This window comes from Cydia amplana, chromosome 13 (genome assembly GCF_948474715.1).
Source record: "Cydia amplana chromosome 13, ilCydAmpl1.1, whole genome shotgun sequence".
In the NCBI taxonomy this organism is placed as follows: domain Eukaryota; kingdom Metazoa; phylum Arthropoda; class Insecta; order Lepidoptera; family Tortricidae; genus Cydia; species Cydia amplana.
In genome coordinates, this window is record NC_086081.1 from 2,872,552 (window position 1) to 2,892,279 (window position 19,728).

At 38.3% G+C, this 19,728-nt stretch overlaps 1 protein-coding gene across 5 annotated transcripts in view; it reads right to left on the reverse strand.

Annotated features, from left to right (window-relative positions):
- LOC134653330 (protein PALS1) overlaps positions 1–19,728 on the reverse strand; it is a 190,151-nt gene that overhangs the window by 73,415 nt on the left and 97,008 nt on the right. For all 5 annotated transcript variants that reach the window (XM_063508658.1, XM_063508659.1, XM_063508662.1 and 2 more), the window contains one exon: positions 13,978–14,106. In XM_063508658.1, coding sequence (XP_063364728.1) covers positions 13,978–14,106 — 129 coding nt within the window. The remainder of the gene's footprint in view (positions 1–13,977; positions 14,107–19,728) is intronic.

Here is a 19,728-nt window from a genome sequence, read left to right on the forward strand (position 1 = left end):
TCGCCAGTTGTTTTTTCTTTTTTGCGTAAATGTCGGTTTTGTTAAAATTTTCCCAGTTTTAAACCGAGCCGCTTTGCTAAGTGTACTAACGTAATACAACATTCCACTGACCGTTGGCCTATTGTTCGGCTTTGTTTGCTCTTCCTGTCCATTTTTAAACTTTTAATTTATGCTTTTATTCGAAACTACTGTTTGTATCGGTACGCATTCTGCCTCAACGCCCTTCAACTTTGTTATTAATTTAGCTTGCTGCCGCAACAAACGTGTTGGAAACAAGAATTTTTCGTTAGAATTTTCCGATATCATTCCCCGTAACGAGTTTCGATCGGTTTAAATCCGATCATCAATATTCCGGATACCAGTCAGTGGTGTAATTTCTCATTTTCGGGGCAGCAAGTCGCGTCGCGAAATTATGTTTTCCCCTAACACAACTAAGCGTGAAATTTAGTTAGCGAACTCCATTCGTCGAGGTTCCTTGCGCGTAAAAATCAAAGTTGTTTATCTGTTTTTGACAGGAGAAAAATCAAAGGGTCCAACTTGACCAGAAGAGCAGCCATGCGGGATCTTTTCCAGGATTTTATAGGAGACAATCGGATTTGCAGGAGCGTTTCTTTCCGTTATCCTTTCCTGTTTACGGATAAATATATGCGCTTGTTTATATGCAGGATATTATAAACATAAATCATCTCACACCGCTTTGCGACGTCGTGTCGTAAAAGTGGCATAATTTCGGATTTTGCTTACGTTTTTCTAAATGCTGCTTACGGTATCGTATTTTGCGAAGTGGCGTCGTTGCTGAAATTGCCTCTCAAAACATTACCACATAAACTTGAACTTAATGAAGTACCGAATTTTAGATACCTAATATCTATAAAAAGTAATCCTTTGCAAAGACCACAATATGTATTGCTGGCATTTTAACTGTCATCCCGCATTTTCATTTATTGACTTCGTATGGTAAATATCTAACGATATTTTATGCTATTCATTCATTACGTATGAAATTAGTTCTTAGAATCAAACCAATATAGTTAAGTTAGAGTGAGAACTTAAGAAATTAACCCTTTACCAGTCTGACACTTACTCATCGAAAATAGAACACATGTTTGAATTACCGTATGTGGGAAATATATATCCCTTAGCCTGGTAAAAGGTTAAATTTTTTAACCCTTTTTAACTTAAAAACTCAATTGAAATAGTGCCAGTTGCAAAATGATAGAAACTAAATGAAGCCCCAGAACTGAATGCTGTTCCATTTACCAATAGCAGCCAGTGAAAATAATATAAATATGAACAGACACAGCACTGTACCTCCCTATCGGCTGTACACGTGTCATCTCAAAGTAATGCGACGCAAGAAAAGGGACTAAGGAAAACCGTAAAGAGCTTTGAGGTGGTAATTCCAAACGAGGTAATTCCAGATTTTTTAAATTTAAATTAAGCGCCACTAGCACACTGGCAACATTATCCTAGACGTCATTTATCTGAACATCCGCTGCCTTTCGCCAGGCGTGGCTCACTCCGCGATTTCGTCGCTTTGCTACAGGTAGCTAAAAGTACATCCGTTCCACACCAATTTTGGTGGTTAGCCATAAGCCGCGCGTGGCGCTGTCGCCACCTAGGGGCCATCTGTGCTGATCGTAACAGACGCGTTTTGTTAGAGAGTGAGTCTTCTGTACCTAGTACTATTAAATTGTACCTCTAAGGAAATGAATACATTATTGTACAGTCATTAGAGTGCTTTATTTTTGGGCCCTTTTTACATCCACATTACACTAATACGATAATATTTACACTGATACAGTCATATTATTTTTAAACTCGAGCACTTAATTTCTAAATCAAGTAACATTTTTAACAGTACGTTTGTATATTATAAAGCGTACATTAAATCAATGCCATTGGCTTTCGAATCGATCACGAATTCACCCAATAACCTTTCGAATAACCCTAATACACCATATACGCTCTTAAAGTAACGGAAAAGCAGAAGATGACAGCTATCAAGTGAAAGATTGAAAAGATGAGCGAATCAAATACCGCGCTCGAGCGGATTGAACGGAAATACGATTAAAATCGACACATGGAGGATTGCATTGGAAAAGAATTGAATAATCGCTTAAAAGAGTCGGACGAAACTAACTCTGCATGGCATTTGCAATGACCAATGACAAAGTATGGCAACGTCTTCATTAATGTCAAATATAATTCATAACTTGGATCTTTTTCAATCGAGAGTATTCGAGAGTCACTCAGAGAGACAGAAGTCTGACACATCTTTTAGGTAAGCATGTTCCATCCTAGACTGCATCGGTTGTCACTTACGGTGCCGTACGGTAAAAAAATCTATATAAAATACAGATTCTATAGACTACAATTAAATTAGACTCTTATACGGACTCTACATAGTATGAGTCTGATAGTTGCTTGAGCAATCTTCATATTTTTAGCCTTAGAGGATAGAACCAAACCACAGAATAACTAATAGTACTGAGTAGCCATTAACAGGCGTTCCTCTCTGTCGATAAGGCGACCAGTGGTCATAGACAATGTATGGACTGACGTTTATCTGACATAGCAATTTTTACGTTACGCATACATTTAACGTGCCCCTCCATCGCAAAAATCGGCAGACTGTTTTGTACAGCAAATTACAGACGAGGCGTCTCCGTTTGGTTAGTTTTTAGCTTTTGTGCAAAAGTGCGTATTAGAATAGGTCTAAGGTTCGTGAGCCTATTTCGTCATGTTCGTGCCAAATGAAACGACAAAGATACCCTTCAAATCCCCCAATGTGTTCTCCAGGTGTTTTCATTCTCGTGTTAATGAATAAACCACAATATGTATACGGTGAGATTGCGCCGGCGGTGTAGCAGGCGCCTAATTGGAATTAGGCAGGCGCCAATATTGATCCTAGCGAAAAAACGTAGCATTTATTTTATAAGCAATCTCAAATAGATTATTTATGTAAAAGATATTTTTTTGCTGTGGGCTACCGTTTACGAGTTATAAAAAAACTAAAAAAAAAACCGGCCAAGTGCGAGTCGGACTCGCGCACGGAGGGGGCGCACCATCAACAAAAAATAGAGCAAAACAAGCAAAAAAAAACAAGCAAAAAAACAGTCACCCATCCAAGTACTGACCCCGCCCGACGTTGCTTAACTTCGGTCAAAAATCACGTTTGTTGTATGGGAGCCCCACTTAAATCATAATTTTATTCTGTTTTTAGCACTGACTTAATATAAAAGAAATAGACACACAAAGCAGAACAAAAACGTCAAGAAATGTGGATCCCAATGACGTTTCGCACCATTTGCATTGATGATAAAAACGCTTACGTAAATTTTGAGTCAAGATAAATGTTTCGTACAGAAAAGAGCTTAATGTCGTAAGCATTAAGTGTCAAATTTGCAAACATAAGTACCAACACTGTTAAAAAATGTAGTCCGATGGCACTAAACGTAACGTATTTACGTCAAACGAGAATAATGAACGAATGGAGTCACTTTGGTACACTTTAATATGTATTACTGTACAGGAAAATATTAAAATTGAAGTAATAAATAAAACAAATTTAATTTAATCGGGAGCTCAAATAAAATTAATTCGTGGTTCAAATTCAAACAAATTAAATTTTTAATTCGTAAGTATGACGTCTTTAAATACTAATTTCCTTGAAATAAATTCTACTTATTAAATAACTGTGTATTTAAGATCTACATTTACTCATAGCACGGGTGCACGGGGACATTTAGATACTGATTGGATTTTTTTTATAAAGTCTACCTATACTTTATAAAAAAAAATCCTGTGGTTGTCACTGTGTTCCGACAGGTTTAGCATTTACAGTTAGTCGATATAAGCCCTTATTGGTGGTGTATATGTCGGAAACAGGGAAATGGGCCAAACACACAAGTGCCGTTTTGCCTTGTTTAAAACTGCATCACCCCTATCTCTTGCTATAATTAAATAGCAGTCCACTTTGCACGTCCCATAGATTTTCTTGGAAATCTTCAATTTAAACATAATATTATTTCTTATGAATTCCATATAAAAATATAAAAAAATATTGACCTCACATCGACTCAATAGAATTTTGTTCCTTGACATCCCTTCTTTGGTACTAACAAATTAATTTATTCAAAACCATAAAATTACCACCAGATTACATAAATTATGTAATGCTATCCAAAGAACTAACCGAAAGAAATACATTCCATCCTTTTTCCTTGTTTTATCATTGTTATTTTTACATATTTTAACGGCACATTTCGTAATTGTTGACAACTTCACATTTGAGCGTTTCAAACAAGACTAAACGAAAAAGTAATGCATGATCTGTTTTGACATCACTTTCGTGGGGCCATTTTTGGCGGCTGATTGGGTATCCAGTTCTTTATACTATATCAATGGTTTTTAGTATTTGTTGTTATAGCGGCAACAGAATTACATCATCTGTGAAAATTTCAACTGTCTAGCTATCACGGTTCGTGAGATACAGCCTGGTGACAGACGGACGGACGGACGGACGGACGGACAACGGAGTCTTAGTAATAGGGTCCCGTTTTTACCCTTTGGGTACGGAACCCTAAAAAAACGACCTTAGAACAAATTATACGTGACTTTCCCACCTTAATATATTTTAAAATATTGATCCTAGCGAAAAAGTGTACTGAATGTTTTTTGTAGAAAATTTTATGTAGATTACTTATGTGATAGAACATTTTTTACTACGGGCCACCGTTTAAGAGTTATTTACGAAAAACTATTAAAAGGGACCTGAAACGATTTTTAGTGCCCCCTTAGATATTATACGTCAATGACCATTACCTACACCCATGCTAAAATTGGCTTACACATGTATTATTTCTAGAGATGGGTAACTACCCGATATTTATCTACCCGCGGGTAAATACGCGGGTATTTTCGTTTTTCTTCTAAATTTGATGTGTTTAATGGTATGTGAGTATAAATAACATTAATTTAAGTAATTTTTTATAATGTTACATAAAATGTATGTTCAAACTAATTACGAAAAGGTTGCTATGAGGTGAAGTTCGATTTTAACATATAAGTCAAATTATGAATATCGTGTAAAATCACTCCCTGGCTTCCGGAAATGTTTTATAACGCTTTTAATATACATTAGAAAGATGAAAATAAAGACTACTTATGAATGATAAGAAAAAAAAATTGTGCAGTGTCACAACTTGGGAAGCTCATAAGTCAAATACAGTTAGTTTTAGGACAAAAATGTATATAACCTTTTTTGTAGGAAATTCTGTGTACTTTAGTTTGTATATACAACACTTTTCCCCCCTCCCCCCAACCACACCCCCCGCCGACTGAAGTTCGAATGTGTATTATCAACGTATAAGTATGATAATTTACTAAAATCTAAAAAAAATACTCTTATGACGGTCTTTTTTTAATATTTATCAAAAGTGTACTAAAAATTCCTTAGTTACAACTGCAGGTTTCACTAAACCTTTTCATTTTAAATGACACACATTAATTACAACCATTAACTCGGTTTATATCTCCACTTTAACACAACTCGACATGTGCAATAAGAAATGAATCTACCCGTCCATTTGGGTAGATACGGGTAAATGCCGGGTAGATGGGTATTTACCGGGTATTTACCTGGGTGGGTAAATTGGGTAAATACCCGCGACCCATCTCTAATTATTTCCGCTGTAATTCCTTCGTTTGGTGGCATATAATCAGAACACGATACCGAATATGCCATTAAACGGATCATCACTATTTTTATTACACCTTGTATAATCTAAGCTTCATCTTTCGAAACACTATGAATGAACTATGATAGATGCCTCAATCGATCACAAAATTCACAATACGCTTTCAGCTTCAGCTACGAGCGACTTTCAATCTTATCAATATCAGTATAAAGTTTAAAAATAGCATATCCAAAAGGCTATGCAGGGTAGTAAAAAGCTATGAACGGTCGGAAATGACATTAGAACCGTATTCTGAGTGGAAAAGGCATCTTGGGAGGAAAGGTCAAATGATATTAGAGCCTTTGACATCTCACTGACAACACAGAATAAACAATAGTACTAAGTACAGAAGACTCACTCTCTAACAAAACGCATCTGTTACGATCAGCACAGATATGGCCGCTAGGTGGCGATAGCGCCACGCGCGGCTTATGGCTTTCCCCAAAATTGGGGCCGAACGGATGTACTTTTAGCTACCTGTAGCAAAGCGACGAAATCGCGGAGTGAGACATGCCTGCTGACAATAGGTACTGCATTACTACCGCAAATGTCAATAATACAGGCAACATTCTTCTTCTTTTCGTGTCAAGGTTCCTTTTTCATACGATGAATGCCCAGTAGGCAGCAGTGTTAACAGCCCTGGGCAACATTAATTTTGACATTTGTGAGAGTAATGCAGTCGGCAGTAATGTCGCGCTGCAACACTGCTGCAAATGCTGGTGCAGTGTGAATCAGAACATTCAGAACGGTACCTAAACACGATGTTTTGTACAACGAGAGCCTGAATAATCCGTAATGATAACTACACTATATGTACTTTCAAAGCTTTATTCAAACACTAGCGACCCCCCCCGGCTTCGCACGGGTTAACAAATTATACATAAACATTCCTCTTGAATCACTCTATTTTAAAAAACCGCATCAAAATGCGTTGCGTAGTTTTAAAGATCTAAGCATACATACAGACAGACAGACAGGGAAGCGACTTTGTTTTATACTATATACCTAGTGAAGTGAAGAGAGCTAGAATGCAAAGCGGGTCGCGGTCTTTAGAGTCTTCACATACACCTTTGACAAATACAAAGCGAAAAATCTTTTTGTAAAGGGTCCCACAGATTACCAGTTCGCCGGACTATATCAGCCTAGCTGTCAGTTAAACCCAAAGGTGACAGTTCCGAAAGCTCTCGAGACGCTTTTAAGAACCGTGTTATCAAATCGCAGTTCGCACTCTTTACTTCCTGATTCCCCAAAATCTCTAAGTGTAAGGCCTGAGTGGACGCTCGAAGCGGAGCGTTCGGCGGGGCGTGCAGCGTGGCGTCAGGCTCACAAGGGATTTGAGCAGCGTGCACTAAGGCCGCTCCTATACGCTTGCATTTGTTTAACATGCACGCCGGACGCCCCGCCCCGCTGCACGCCCAACTCGAGCGTCCACTCAGGCCTTACACTAATCGATATCAATCGTGACAGTCTCTAAACAACTCATCAAACTTTACGCATGTCAACTGTTTTTCGCCCTTTTATCTTATTACAATAGTAGACCCTATACTGTCCAAGTTAAAGTGGCTTTTGCAGGAACAGAATTTAGGAGAGATAAGAGTTTTCAACTTCGTAATTTTTATATTACGAAGCATATTTCATACTCGTTGGATATCACGTTCTGTCTGTGGGAAAACGTCTGGGCGTTCTATGAAACTACGTGCCTGTGAATGTTTTTGATGTTTTTGTGAGATGCCGGCCAAGTCTACAACGGTTAATAGAGATATAACAGAAAACATGGGTTATACTCGTACTGCACTCGATCCGGACAAAAAAAGTTATGATAAGAATTGTCTTCGTCGAATGCGTCCCAAGCATTCGTGCATCAAGCTCGCATCAAGCCTTGAAAGATTATTTTAATAACAGAACGTACGAGGGGTGTTCAAAATATTCTCGGTATGAGAATGAAAACAAACAAGTACGAAAAGTTTGATATTTTTATTTTTCAATATACTCCCCCCCTATGTTCATACACTTAAAAGATCGATCAATTATTTTTTTTAATCCCTCGTAAAAATATTTTTTATCTTTCGTGTAAAAATGCTCCTCCACTGCCGCCTTCAATGCTTCATCGTCAGAAAATTTATTTCCACGCAGATCCTTTTTAAGATTGGGGAGCAAAAAGAAGTCGCTGGGGGCTAAGTCCGGACTATACGGTGGGTGAGTAACAGTTTTAAACCCACATTCAACAATAGCTGCCTTGGCAATATGGACGGGGGCGTTGTCATGCAGAAGCAGAATACCTTTGGTTAACTTTCCTCGCCTCTTTTCTTTAATTACATCCTTTAATTGACGTAGAATGTTAGCGTAGTACTGTCCTGTGATATTTACACCTTTTTCTTTATAATCGATCAGTAATACTCCTTCACAATCCCAAAATATCGTGGCAAAATAAGTTTTTCCACTTTATCAATATTTTCTTGTGAAGTAGCTACTACAGGCCGGCCAGGTCTAGGGTCATCTTCAATACTCTCCCTTCCGCGTTTAAACTCGCTTGACCACTTTTGAATGGTAGATAAAGAAGGAGCAGACTCACGGTAAACACAATCCATTTCCTCTTTTATGGTTTTTTGATTTTTACCCTGTTTTGTCAAGAATTTTATCACGCATCGATGTTCTAATTTAGTTAACATTGTCAATTCGCACATGATGTTCATGTTTGTTCAGCAATTGCAGAAAAACAAAAGACTATCTCGGTTCGAATTATACTTTTTTTTAATGTCAATGAATAAACCTTAGCGGCCAGTAACGAAAGAAATTTTAGAAGAGGTCGTAAGATATCAATACCGAGAATATTTTGAACGCCCCTCGTAATTGGTATGCCGAGTATTTTAAGATAAGTTAAAAAAAAAGAAATTTTTAGGGGTCTTTATAATGTTTAGGTTTAGACCTACGAGTTCATAAGGTCATAACTCAATAATCAAGAAATTAGTATTTTTTGACAATTGCTTTGTTTTGCGTATTTTGTTTTTTAGTTCATTATAGTACATATTTCGGTACCGTGAAATATGTTATCTAAGTACAATTTAGCGCGATTTTGGAAACTCAAAATCCCAAACAAAATGATACTTAACGCAAACGTGTACCGTGTATAGTTTGTAGCTTTCTAGTAGACCCCGAAGGCTTATCCTATTGTCTATTGTTCAGTAAAACTGCACGTGCTACTTACCTGCAAAAAAGGGTCTTCATTATTCTATTTCGCACCTGAGCGCGGGCTAGTCCAACGCTCAAAAAACCAGTGTAGGTGCGCTCTCCGATAACGCGCCTTTGTTACGCATCTCGATGACACATTTTAGACTGGTTCTGTAGCGTTCGACTCGCCGGCACTCAGTAACCGAAGTACCGATTTTTTATGCAGGTGGTTGTGGCACGTGGCACGAGCGGTTTTTCTTAACAATAGACAATAGGATTAGCCTTCGGGGACTATTAGAAAGCTACAAACTATACGTCACGTAACGAATGAAGTTTACACTATAGTTACAGATTGTTCTTTGTTATTTTAACCATAACATTTAATTGTTTTTGTCAAGACGCAGGAAAAAAATCCGTACCGAAAAGGCCCGGATCTTAAGCTTGGTAACTGTTCTTCCAAAATGTCATCCTTTCACGTATAAGTGTGGTCCCCAGGTTAGGGACTACACATACACCTTTTATTTTCTTCCAAGATGTATACAGGTTTTCTCACGATGTTTTCCTTCACAGAAAATCTAGAGGTAAATATCAAATGATATTCCGTACATAAGTTTCGAAAAACTAATTGGTACGAGCCAGGATTTGAACCCACGACCTCCGGACTGAAAGTCGGCGCCGCTTCCAATTCCTAGATTCTATATATAGTTATTACTGCTTACTGTTTATATCTCCTTGATCTGTAAGTTTAAGTATGTACTTAGTTATACTTACATGAAAATAGACGAGACTTACAGAACGCAAAAAAACTGAGTAACTTACCTACGTCAACATAAATCTAGATCAAGAATCTAGTTCAAGTTGCCCGGTTGCCGATGCCGATTAAGATTAAAAAGTTGAAATGTTTATATTTATAAAAAAATGTTCTAGTGAGAGTTCATTTAACTCACGCACTGAGGGTTCCGTACAAACTTCCTGACCAGAGGTAGACCAGAGATATAAAAAGTATACTGGTGCTCAGCGCCATCTATCGGCAAATCGGCTCACTACTTTGCGCCATCTTATGACTTAAATACACCTAAATGTGTCGAGGCCAAATCATAGAAATCGATCATTTCGTGAAATGCTATTTTAGAATTGATAATCTCATGGTATGGTTAGATTAGCCATGACTTTTTCATGATGTAGCCAATCGATAATTTCATAAAATGATTGCCACATCATGAAATGATGAACTCTACGATCTGCCACGGCATGTATGTTTTCTGACCCAATTCTTTGCCTCCATTTTTAGCAGGGGCGTATTTACCCTAGGGCCAAGGGGGCCATGGCCCGGGGCGGCAGACCGCGGGGGGCGGCGAAACCGCCTCCTCGCGGCTTTTTCTGGGCGCCTTTTATAATCAAACTTAGCTATATTTTTTATTATATTTTAATTGACATTTAAATTAATAAACAAACGAACGCATCAAACCCCACCAATTGCTTAAAATATCTACCAACAAGTACCTAAATTAAGCAACATTTTCGTTCAAGAAGTATTAGTACGGCGCATGTAGGGCGTGATCACCGCCTACGAAAATAAAATGAGCTTGAGGCAACTAAGCTTACTCATAAAAAATAAGGGCCTTAAAGAAGCATTCCCATATGTAGAAATTGCATTGCGCATTTTTCTTTGCACCGCAGTGACTAATTACAGTGCAGAACGATCATTTTCTGCACTCAAAAGAATAAAAAAATTATCTACGCTCCAGGGCCCGGCCACATGTCAGCGGTGCGACGCCGCCGCCGCCGCGCGGCGTCGCCTGCCGCACGCAAAACTTTGCGGTGCCGAGCGGCGTGCGGCGACGCGTGCGATGCCGCGCTGCATAGTAAAATATAAAATTCGACTACCAGTTGTTTGATCAGACATGGATCCCTTCATAGCGATAGCGGTTCGCCAAAAAACGCTGCAAATGGTGTTAAAGGTATGAAAATCGGTACGATTGATCTTTAGGACATTTGAAACAATTTGACCCGAAGCACCAACAAATAAAAAAAACGAGAGGATTTATGACGTCATCTTGTTTTGTATAGAATAAAAAAAAATTGTTTAGAAACCTATCGTGTGTGGTATTACACGAAAGGTCTTTCTGAGCCGATTCCAAAAATATATCACATCATTACATTTGAGTACATATATTTTTTTTAATTATAATAAAACTAATTTTCAAGACATACCAAGTTTGAGCTTCTCCAGATACAATACCGTTAAAATTGTTTTGTAAAATATACTTCAAATTATACCTAATATCCACATGTCTAATCCTAATAAAGCAATTTTGAAAATATTTACATTTAGTTTTTTTTTTAATTTTTAAATATCCTCATATTAGGTATAATTTGAGGTATATTTTACAAAAAAATATTGAATGGTATTGTATCTGGAGAAGCCCAAACTTATTGGTATGTTTTGAAAATTATTTTTATTATAATTAAAAAAAATGACTGAAGTGTAATGATATGATATATTTTTAGAATCGGCTCAGAAAGCCCTTTTGATTAATAGCACACACGATAGCTTTCTAAACATTTTTTTAAAATTCCATACAAAAAATAGTTGACGTCCTTATCTCGTTTTTTTATTTGTTGGTGCTTCGGGTCAAATTGTTTCAAATGTCCTAAAGATCAATCGTACCGATTTTCATACATTTAACATCATTTGCAGCATTTTACTGAATTTCTCGGTGTACTGCCAGCGCTATCACACGTGTTCTGCTCTTGCTGCTGTTAAGAAGGCGAAGAAATAAAAAAACAATTGAAAAGAAAAAATTGGGTGAACCCATATCTTCGTATAATGAATGAAGATGGAAATCATTTCAAAAGAAAATACGAGGCGTTGAAGATGACTGAAAATAAATTTTATAACTAGATATTTTCGAATGTCTGTGCCGTGTTTTGAAGAACTTTTAAGCAAAATATCACCTCGACAACAGCAAGAGCAGAACACGTGTGAAGGGATTCATGTCTGATCAAACAACTGGTACCTAGTCGAATTTTTATTCTTTACTATGCAGCGCGGCATCGCACGTGGCGACGCACGCCGCTCGGCGGCACCGTGGCGCCGCCGGGCGGCACTGCTAAATTTTGCGGTGCGGCGGGCGACGCCGCAGAGCGGTTTGCGGCGCCGCTGATGTCGCACCGCTGACATGTGGCCGGGCCCATCAGCGAAGAGCGCCTGAATAGCTTAGCTCTTCTTAATATAGAAGCTGAGCTGACAAACGTTTTAAATTACGACAGCGTCATTGATGATTTCATCAACCAATTTGTACATAGGAAAACAATGTAAATGCCTATGTGAGTAAATGTTTAGTTTTTTTTTATTTCACACCCCAAAGGTACTTGTTGCAGGTTTTTTCCTAAATAAAATACTTTATCGTCACTGATGAAGCGGGGCGGCAAATCAAAATGGCCCGGGGCGCCAAATTTGTAAATACGCCTCTGATTTTTAGGGTTCCGTACCCATGGGTAAAAACGGGACCCTATAGGTACTAAGATTCCACTGTCCGTCTGTCTGTACGTCCGTCCGTCTGTCTGTCTGTCTGTCTGTCTGTCACCAGGCTGTATCTCATGAACCGTGATAGCAAGAAAGTTGAAATTTTCACAGATTCTGTATTTCTGATGCCGCTATAACAAATACTAAAAAGTACGGAACCCTCAGTGGGCGAGTCCGACTAGCGCTTTTTATATATTGTTTCATATCCAAGTTCCTTATATATTAATCTTCTTCTTCCTCGCGTTGTCCCGGCATTTTGCCACGGCTCAGGGGAGCCTGGGGTTGGCGTGGGCACTAGTTTTTACGAAAGCGACTGCCATCTGACCTTCCAACCCAGAGGGTAAACTAGGTCCGTATTGGGACTAGTCCGGTTTCCTCACGATGTTTTCCTTCACCGAAAAGCGACTAGTAAATATCAATAGTTATTTGTACAACAAGAGATCAAAGTTTGATATTTCTTCGAGTGCTTATTTTGAGTCCCGTGCAAGCGAAAGATTCTATAGTAGATTCACGAGCGTAGCGAGTGAATCTAATTTAGAATCTTGAGCGTAGTAAGGGACTCAAAAGCGCACGAGATGTAAATAACTTTGATCTCGTGTAGTTCATAAAACTTTTCACCTCAGCAGTGAGAACATTTAGACAACCCGAAAAATGTAATCCTTCTTCATCACTTACCTATTTAGTCATGTTTCTTAAGATATACTAACAATTAAGTATAATTACCACAATCAAACACAAAAACAAACAAACAAACGTAGTTAATTTCAGTAAAATAGGTAATATATGAAAACAACGACCATCAATTGATTGACATTTGAATCGGCAACTTTTTTTTTGTAAAAAAAAACATAGTAAGATACGGTCCTAATTACGGATACTTACTATTTGTAAACTATTGTAGAGATTCTTAAAAGTATAATTATTTATTTTACGTGATATACTGTGTATTTTTTGAGTTCATTATTTTAATCGTACAATAAATTACGTAAAATATAGTGTTTTTATCAGTTTTTATCAAATCTGAAACTTTATTTTCATTAATTACATATTAAGAATTCATACTTGTATGTGTTTTGGAACGATGCGTTCTGACGTTTTTCGGGGGTCTATTATAAACCGTCAATATACCGTTGAATGTCGTTTGAAATTTTTTTTGTCTCTTTCTTTTTGCTAACGTCGTGAAAGGGACAGAGATAATAAAATCCAAGTATTTCGAACTTGTATTAGACCCCGCATGTTGAAATGACATTTGAATATTAAGGTCACTTGAATGTCATTTTGTCTCACTCAGTGAGCAAAATGCGATTTTGCTCACTGTTTTTAAGTAGCAAAGTACCCTTGTTCGAGCTGCTGAGGTGAAAACGATATTTCGTACATAAGTTCCGAAAAACTCATTGGTACGAGCCGGAGTTCGAACCCGCGACCCCCGGATTGCAAGTCGCACGCTCTTACCGCTAGGCCACCAGCGCTACCCTTCCTTCCTTTAGTTCCTTATATATTAATATAATATATATATTGTTTCATGTCTAAGGTTCTAACCTGATATTTCTTGATAGACTCCATCTGCTCTTTAGTGACATCGTGTGCGGGCGGCCGCGGGGGTGCGTCGCGGGGCGCCTCGCGCGGGGGGATGGCGGGGGCGGCTGTCTTCGCGGTGCCGTTCACCTGCTGCGGGAAAATGAACTGTAAGATCGTGGTGTAAGGTTGTATTTTGCATTTAAATATTTTTAATTCAATCTAGTATCTATGCATCCAGTATTAGGAACATGATCTTAGACCCAAGTAAGTAAGTTAATACACTTGTAAGTTTTACTTACGCACAGACAACACATCCTCTAGACTGAGCATAGTAACGCTACCCCCTCTGCCACTTATACGGTAGTTTTACTCCATCTTCGACTCAATCCCGTGCCGTGATTGGTCCGTGTCTTTGAACGGACCAATCACGGCACGGGATTCGCTCACCTCGTCCCCCCGCACCCCCGTATTTTTGGCAGCATCGGTTTCATGAAATAATTGCTCTAAACTCCGTCTAGAGGATTCCTAGTCTATGTACTTACGTAAGTAGGGACACAGCTGTACGACAGAATGAGAGAGGAATATCGTTATAACAAATAGCGTTGTCCCTACTTACTTAAGTAAAACTTTACAAGTGTACAAACTTTTGCATACGTAATAGCAGTCGTGACAGATGCTAGTATGGTTATCTGATTTGATACAGACTGTAGGTAAGTACTTCGAAATTCTCATCGTGCAGAAGGTATGGAACTTTTCAAAGACAGGAAAAACTTTAGAGTCACAAATATCTTAACACGACTCTATTGTCAGGCCGCTAAGGTGCGTGTTCAGGTATTTTTGACCACCTTGGCAGCTCCGATATATCTGATGGCGACTGTACCACGACTGTACTATGTTGGCAAACTCCAGAAAATACTAATGAAGCCATTAGACAACGCGTTAAGGCATTTTGCATCACCAACTGCAAGATAAGAATATCAACAATCAACTTTCAGTTTGGATAAAATCTAACATAGCAAATTTGCCGTTAACCATAAAGGCCAGAGCACACCGACTGCTTGTACTGCGTATACGCATACGTGCACGTGCGCATAAATGTTTGAGCCGTGCACGCACGTGTCACGCAAGCTGTATCTATTAAAGATCTGTATAATATGGGTTTTCAAAAAAATGGTACCATTTACTTTTTTTCGGAATACTATCAAATTTTGGGTTATTTAACTCAGAATCACGAGTATTATTGAATGAGACAAAGAAAAAAGTGTCCCCAGTTTAAATACAAATTTTGGGTGTCAATTTTGTAACGGTTCATGCAAAATGTATGTGAAAATGAGTTACAAAACTGAACATTACTTGGGACTCATTTTTTTTATTTTTAAACAATAGTCGTCATGATTCTGAGTAGAAATAACCCAAAAGATGATGAATTTTCGAAAAAGGTACAGATTTAAAGTGTCATTCAATAGAACTTGCTAACTACGTAAACAAAAGTTACTAGTAAATTGACATTCCGTGTCAATTTTAGTACGGCGGTTTGTATATACATAGTTAGCAAGTTCTATTGAACGACAGTTTAAGTGAAAATACCCTAATACATCGTTCACTTCTACAACACGCTGTGCTGTGCCTTAAAGGTGACTTTCGGTTGGCAACTGCAGCCGCATTAGTTGCGTAAAGAATAAAATGAGTGTCGGATAATTTGCTAATTGCGACATTAACACATTCAGCGCCGAAAACCCGACTATCGGGTATTTTATGATTTTGTTCCTAGGCCGGACGACCCGATAGTCGGGATCGTGGTACTACACCTTTATATGAAGATTTTTTGTGGCCTGGAGCGGATGTCTTGTTTGGCTGGGTGGCAATGAATGTGTTATGGCTCCTCTACACGATGGGCCAGCGCCGGCCACTCCAAGGGACGCAGCCATGCAGTAGAATGAGATAGCAATATCACTTGCTCCCTCTAACGCATAAATGCGTCCCTTGGAGTGGCTGGCGCTGGCCCATCGTGTAGAGGAGCCATTAATGCGGCAACGACATCATCGCAACTTATCAGAGTCAGGCTGCCTTCCCACTGAGGTAGAGATGAGCGGAGATGAGAGGAGACGTGTGGGAATCAACCAGGGATGTTGCGAACATCCGCATCCGCATCCGCAAAACTTCCGCATTATTTTCAACATCCGCATCTGCATCCGCATCCGCATAAAATCAATGCGGAGCTTATGCGGATGCGGATGTCGAACAAGTCAGTACAGGAACGTCTTAGCGGCGGCGTAAGTGCTAGGTAATTTCGTCATTACCTATAACGAAATCGTCTAGCTCCAGAAAAGTCGGAGAAGTTACCGTTTATTAAATATAACGCACCTATATTCTTGCTCAAATACTAAACATTTCGTTAATTTTTAATAAAAAAATATTTAAAATGTAATATTTGACGTTTTCTAAGTACCTAATCTTGACATCCGCATCCGCATCCGCGGATGTGAGCCTTTAAATATCCGCATCCGCATCCGCATCCGCGGATGTCAAAAAATCTGCATCCGCAACATCCCTGGAATCAACCAATAGTATAGTACAATTTTTTTGAACTGAGCTTGTTCACTTACCTGTACTAACAATGACATTGTTTTATTACAATGCTATTATCTGCTTTTGTTCTCGTAGGCGCCAACTGGTTTACTTACCAAAATAAGTTACAAGTACATTGCATGTATATTGAATTTTTAACCTTATTCCTTGTCGAATAGGGTTTAAATGGTCTAAAAAGATAATAATATATCATATTCAATCTTTTGTAAAGTCATATCCACCTTAGCCACGACAGGGAAGTAGTCTGGTGCAAAATGCAAAAAAAGTTATGTTAGCCATTATTTAGTTAGTGTACTTTGTAGTCTATTGTGTTGTTAATCTATAGATTAGTATAGATACATTAGATACTAACATTTCAAGGCGGTTATAATCTGCTTTTGACTACGTGGTAGTTATCCTAATTTGTGGTTTACCACTCAATGGCATTGTATTCTTGAGACTCTTTGAGTAAACTAGCTCAGTTGAAAAGATTTACACTTTACCTATTGGTCGTAATCCAGCGGAGTGGAAAAGCAGTGTAGATTACAACAAAATGGTATAGGAAATATTACGCTAAACTCTGCGTAGGGGGCGCCACTTCCACAATCCGTCACAATCTAAGGGTCTACCGCAAACGAGAGAATCGAAATTTTGTTATCTATCCTCTCTATCACTCTTGCATATTCGAGGGATAAAGAGGCAGATAGCAGAGTTTCGATTTCGAGTTTCCCGGTAGGCCCTTTGTAAACAAACCGCCTTGATGTATCAATGTCATATTTTATTGTCTGTGAAAACTTGTCAAAAAACAGTTTTAGGCAGAGTATGTATAAGTTACTCTATGGTTTACGAAACGCGCTAGTGCTGCACTCTGGCGGCAAAACATTGCAGTAATACTCCCTATTGGTTGATTCCCGCATGTCTCCTCATCTCCACTCATTTTATCCGCTGTATAAAGACAAACCCCCTTAATCATAAAACTTTGCGGGCCTGAATTAGTTAAATTATGTTTTATCCCTTTCTTACAAATACATAAGTCAAAATGACAGATAAGAACAAACGATTATTAGCTAATTGAAGTTTGTAGCGCGTTTACGAATAAGGGGGAAAGACAAAGACAGCCTGACATCGCCCGGTACAACGTGACAGCAGTCACAGTGACAACTGTCACCAACCGAATGTTACCTTAAGAATTATTTTTAGCATAAACCGTGTGTCAAAAGATCTTATACATACTAATTAATTACTTAACATTGTGTACAGTTTATGTTAGTTAAATACCCAAATTATAATAATTAATTACCATATTTATATTAGTCTAGCTATCACGGTTCGTATTAGTCTCTTCAATTTAAAACCTGACTGGTAGATTAGAAATTATCATAACATGGATGAATTTATAATTTAAGACTGGTAATTAGAGAAATAATGCGTGAGTTTACGGTTATAACTTATTAAACAGAACTAATCATTAGGTCTACTTACTCGTATACAGGGTGTGGCCTTATACGAGCAAAAAATTTAAAATTTAACTGTAGGCTGTATTCAGGACACTGACCAAAATTTGTTCAGCGACTTTTAACCTTTTCGACGCCGTGTCAAACACAAAAGCTGTCACGCTGACGCCACGTCACCGAAGTGTCAAAACTGAAATTGAACTTTATGCATATGCACGTAGGTCTATGTTGATCTGTGGTCTGTGACCTATGAATCGGTCTTTGGCGTTGAACCTACGGTGCGGATATATCGGTCATTAGCGTCAAAAAGGTTAATGACAATATTTATTTATTTTGTATGAAAAATAGGAAGTCTAAAGACTTCATAATTTAAAAAAACTTTTGAACAAAAGTAGTCACACCCGCGGTAAATTAAGGTACCTAATAGTTTGACACTAATATTAATGAATACTATTTAGATAAAACATTTATGCATAGCTATCACATACGCCCACGAGCAACAAAAATGGACAAATTGGCCAGATATTATTGCTCGTAAGTGTACTTTTTATTTTTTAACATGCTTTCCCCCCTTATACTTAACAGTATCTTGCACATTCATATGAAGCAGATATAATAATCCCATCTTAATAAAATAACATGCACTTATATAGATAAAACCCTCGTTATATATCTGAAAAAAATATTTCGTTAATACTAGAAACTAAGTTATATCTACCATAAGTTTTTTTACCAGGAATATACAAAGAGTCATGGGTTAGTCAAATATAATCTCCCAAATATAGCTGGTCAACCAAATCTTGTCAGTAAAAAAAGGCGCGAAATTCAAATTTTCTATGGGACGATATCCCTTCGCGCCTACATTTTTCAAATTTGCCGCCTTTTTCTACTGTCAAGATCTGGTTGACCAAGTATAATTAGAAATAAATTGCGCAAAAATCCCGAATTAAATTTTGATTTGCCAAAGTTTATTAACGATTTCAAGCCTCAGCTTTGCCACCTTGATATTAGTCACTTTTCACTGTACATTTTCTTTAAACTAATTCGTAAGGATTAAAGCTAGAGGTTTTTAGTTTTATTTTTTTACGTAGAAATGTATCATATTTATAACTTTCGCGTTTTGAACACATATTAAAACATAGGTAATTGTATCGGGTCTTCCCAAGATCTTTATTTCAGAACTTTCGATGTAGGTTATGGCTCCTCTACACGATGGGCCAGCGCCGGCCACTCCAAGGGACGCATTTATGCGTTAGAGGGAGCAAGTGATGTTGCTCTCATTCTGCGGTATGGCTGCGTCCCTTGGAGTGGCCGGCGCTGGCCCATCGTGTAGAGGAGCCATTACACTGGTCTTGGTCGTGGATATCTGGTAATAATAATTAAATAATGAATAATTCAGCCTATATACGTCCTACTGCTGGGCACAGGCCTCCTCTCATGCGCGAGAGGGCTTGGGCTATAGTCCCCACGCTAGCCCAATGCGGATTGGGGACTTCAGATACACCTTTGAATTTCTTCGCAGATGTATACAGGTTTCCTCGCGATGTTTTCCTTCACCGAAAAGCTAGTGGTAAATATCAAATGATATTTAGTACATAAGTTGCCAGGATTTGAACCCGCGACCTCCGGATTGAAAGTCAGACGTCATATCCATCACCCACCACTGCTTATCTGGTACCTACCTAATAAAATTAAGAAATAAAGACAACACAATAAATTCGCGAGAGACTCGATATAATCATATTTTAAT